The following is a 3655-nucleotide window of genomic DNA, read 5'->3' as shown; positions in this document are numbered from 1 at the left end:
TAGTTGTGCATTTTGTTTGTCCCATTTGATGTGATGTGTCTATAGTACAGGGAATGTCTCCTTTTTCTTTTATCCTCCATGATCCCTTGCCATTAGCAAACACTGAAGACTTATTTACTAAATTAATATGATTTGCTTTTAATACATGACAAAACAAAGCTAGCTGAGATGAAATAACAGAGGTTGTAGGTGTAGAATTTGTTCAGAGGTAAGCTCTTCCAGTTCCCAGCCCTCTGTTGTTTCCCTAATTCTTTGCCTCTCTAGAACCATTAAGCAAGTGCTAGGGGGCATGTAAAGGGAGAGAGTGAATGCGTGCATTAATACAGAAGCCCAGATGACCCAGGCAAACATCAGCTGAGTCACTTTTTACTCTCCCAGAAGCAAGTTGTTATGTCATTTATCTTTGTCACAGCCTATCTTGCCTTGTACTCTACGATGTGAGGGTCACATACAACGTGCCGAACTAGAACTCTGGTTGTTCTTGTATCTCTGATGGTGAAGAAATACATACAGATTTCTAGTGCCCTTGCCAGAGTGATACTTTACCATATTATCTCAGCTATCCCATTTAAAACAAACTACTTCATATACAGTCTTATTCTGAGTAGGTATAGGACTATCATCCATGCTGCACCTGTCGCACATTGACATATTTTATTTTTTTTAAGTTTATTTATTTTGAAAGAGAGAGAGAGAGAGCACACATGAGCAGAGAAGTGGCAGAAAGAGGGGGAGAAAGAGTCCCAAGCCGGCTTGAAGCTGTCAGCACAGAGCCCGATGCGGGACTTGAACTCAAGAACCATGAGATCATGACCTGAGCCAAAGTCAGATGCTTAACCGACTGAGCCACCCAGGCGCCCCACATTGACAGATTTTAAAAGTTATTTTGTATATACATCTTATCATAAATTAGTAAAGAAAGATCAAATAAAATGCATTGGGAAGTAAAAGAAGTTATAATGTATAATTACTACCAGGCGGGCACCAGACAGTACTGTCTTCTTATCCTCCTTCTCCCTTAGTTTCCTCTATACCCACCTTAGCTTTTTCCTCATTTGAAACTGGGTTGTTCTTAACTAACTGCCAGAACCCTCCTTTCAAGTTCTTAGCTGAGAATAATTTAAAGTAGCACACTTACCAAGAATATTTGTAGTGTAACAGCACAGGACTTTCTATTGACAGCAGATTTCATTTACTGAGTTAAGTGGTGAGGGAAACACTTTTTTGCAGCTATTCTGCATGATATTTAGAAAAATTACATCAGGATCGCAATAACCTATTATATCTAAAAATGAAGCCCACCCTGGATATGTAGTATATGACTCATAAAAAAAAAAGACATTGTCATATAAGAATTTGTGTAGCATAGTGTTGAGATTTTACTTGGTTCACACATGCCTCTTTAGTGGTTCCCTTTTCCTCTGTATCAAACCTACAAGACATGGTATTTGTCTCACTTCATGAAAATGTAAAAAATACCCAGTAGCATCCCTCTTTGTTTGATGGAGATAAAGCTGAAGTTGAAAGAAAAAAAAAATACCATTTTTGCAATGAATATTTTCCTGGCAGTAACTTGTTCTTTCAGTGCCCTTTATTTTTATAATTCTAACTTTAGTAGCTTTGATAGTGGCTATCTTTTCCATTGCATGCTGTTTAAAATTTTGTTAGTGGAGTCTGTCTCTGGTATTACAGATCTTATCTACAAAGGCCACTAAGACAAGAGGACATAGAAAACTGATGTGGGGACTACCAAATGTGCTCTTTATTCCCTTGACTTCTTTATTCTTTCCTTCCAATGATCTATAACACAGGCACTGGGTGAGTCCTCATGACTTGCCTGTGAGAAAACAAGAACACTGACAGAAAATACATCACAATTGTCCAATGGGATGATATATCTTGCCTGAGACACATAAAAACTTCATAGGCCGTAAGCCTACAGTGAACAAACTGCCAAGGAGTTCACAACCACTGCAAAGATGTGTCAATGCTTGGAACAACCAAGTTACATTTATTTTGTGCCAAACAAAGCAGAAAATGACTCTATAGTCGAGTTACTTCCTCTTTTGAGAAACCAAAAAGACAATAAACATAGTTGAAAACAGAGAGACAGAATGCCGTCAAACTCGCAATAGGCCCAGTGAAGGGACAATATCTCTGGGTTATGAGTTGTGGTTCCTCAGGAGGGATGGTTGGCCTAGAAAAAAGCCCCTGGATGAATTCCTGTAACTTGGTAGCTTTGAGGAAAAATCTCCACCTTCCTTCATGGACAAAAGTTAGCTTGATCCATGTACTAAAGTCTGGATAAATATAAATATTTGACTTTGCTTTTCTAAGGCTTCTTAATGCATTTTGGTCATTACTTTTTTTCAGAGTTTTAGTTTTGGAGGAAATTGTTTTCTTCTCAAGATGATCAGTGGGCTCAGGACAACTGGGCACTTTTTCTGGTTCTGCTGAAGAGATTCTGTCGTGTGTAGAAGCCAATGTGTTCTTCAAAGTTTCTGGTTGTATGAGTTTGTGAAGCTGTTCTATGATCTCTTTACCCAGAAGTTCTCCTTCCAGAACTTCTAAACAATGTATGCTGGAGCAACAATTCTGGCTTTCCAGTTCTGTTACCTTCTTCTTTAAAGCATCAATATGTTTCTTCGTAGAGAAGATATCTTTAGTTACTGTACATTGTTTGTCTTCATTAATATTCATTCTGGTTTCCAGTATCTCCATCTGCTTCTGATAAAAGTCAGTATTTTCCTGCATTTTGGATACCACACTGAGAATGTCAGTCATTTGGCTGAGGAGTTCAATTTGGGCAGTTTTAATATCTTGGAGCATTACTGTAAGATTCATTTCTTCATCAGTACTCATGTCATCTTGATCACAATCATAGGAAGTCATAGTTGGATGTCTAATTGAATCTGGGTGGTTCTTACATTTATGGTAAACATTTTTAAGAGCTTGTCGGATCTTGGAGAGATTTGAAGTCCACATCTGCCCAGCAGCAGCTTTTACCCTTTTGGTTTAAAGTTTGTACATCTTTAATAATAAAACCAGAGTAGGAAACCTGACCACAGTCAAAAGAAGCAGTATCAGAATGAAATGGCCTTTTTCTTACTATTTGTTGGATGTCCAACTATTTGTTGTACTATTTGTTTCCTCGTAACATCATAGAAAGCCCTATGGAGAACATCAGGGGCAACAGTAGGCACTCTTAGGTTGTTAGCTTCTTATGGGGATATCCAACTGGAGAGCTCTGTGAAGTAATGGTCAACTGCATGGAATCTTTCATTTGGTAATCATTGACCTGGTGCTGATGTCACAATGGTTACTGGCTTAGAATACATTTAACCATAGGGCAGTGATTCTCAAAAGTTTTGGTCACAGGACACTTTTCACTTGCAAGAATTGAGGAATGCCTTTTTTTATGTAGCTTATGTCAAATGATATTCCATCTTAGAAATTAAAACTAAGGAAGACTTAAGATGTCAACTTATTAAAATAAAAAAGCAGTTAAACTCATTAAATCTTAAAACAAATGACACATTTTAATGAAAAATAATTATATTTTCCAAAAGAAAAGAAGTGGATGTCATTGTTTACATATTTGCAAATGTTTTAAATTCCTGGGTTAATGGAAGACACCTAGATTCTCATATCTGCT

The 3655-nt window shown here is 37.4% G+C and overlaps 1 protein-coding gene across 1 annotated transcript; it reads right to left on the bottom strand.

Moving 5' to 3' along the window:
• Positions 1-1740: 1740 nt before the first annotated feature.
• On the bottom strand, positions 1741-3271 carry CCDC54 (coiled-coil domain containing 54). The gene is given in 1 exon segment (XM_049628121.1): positions 1741-3271. A coding segment is annotated over 1 exon segment (987 nt). The 5' UTR covers positions 3031-3271; the 3' UTR covers positions 1741-2043.
• Positions 3272-3655: the final 384 nt, after the last annotated feature.

This window comes from Panthera uncia, chromosome C2 (assembly GCF_023721935.1).
Source record: "Panthera uncia isolate 11264 chromosome C2, Puncia_PCG_1.0, whole genome shotgun sequence".
Lineage (NCBI taxonomy): Eukaryota > Metazoa > Chordata > Mammalia > Carnivora > Felidae > Panthera > Panthera uncia.
Note: the sequence above shows the minus strand (reverse complement) of the source record. Positions and strands in the feature narration are given on the sequence as shown.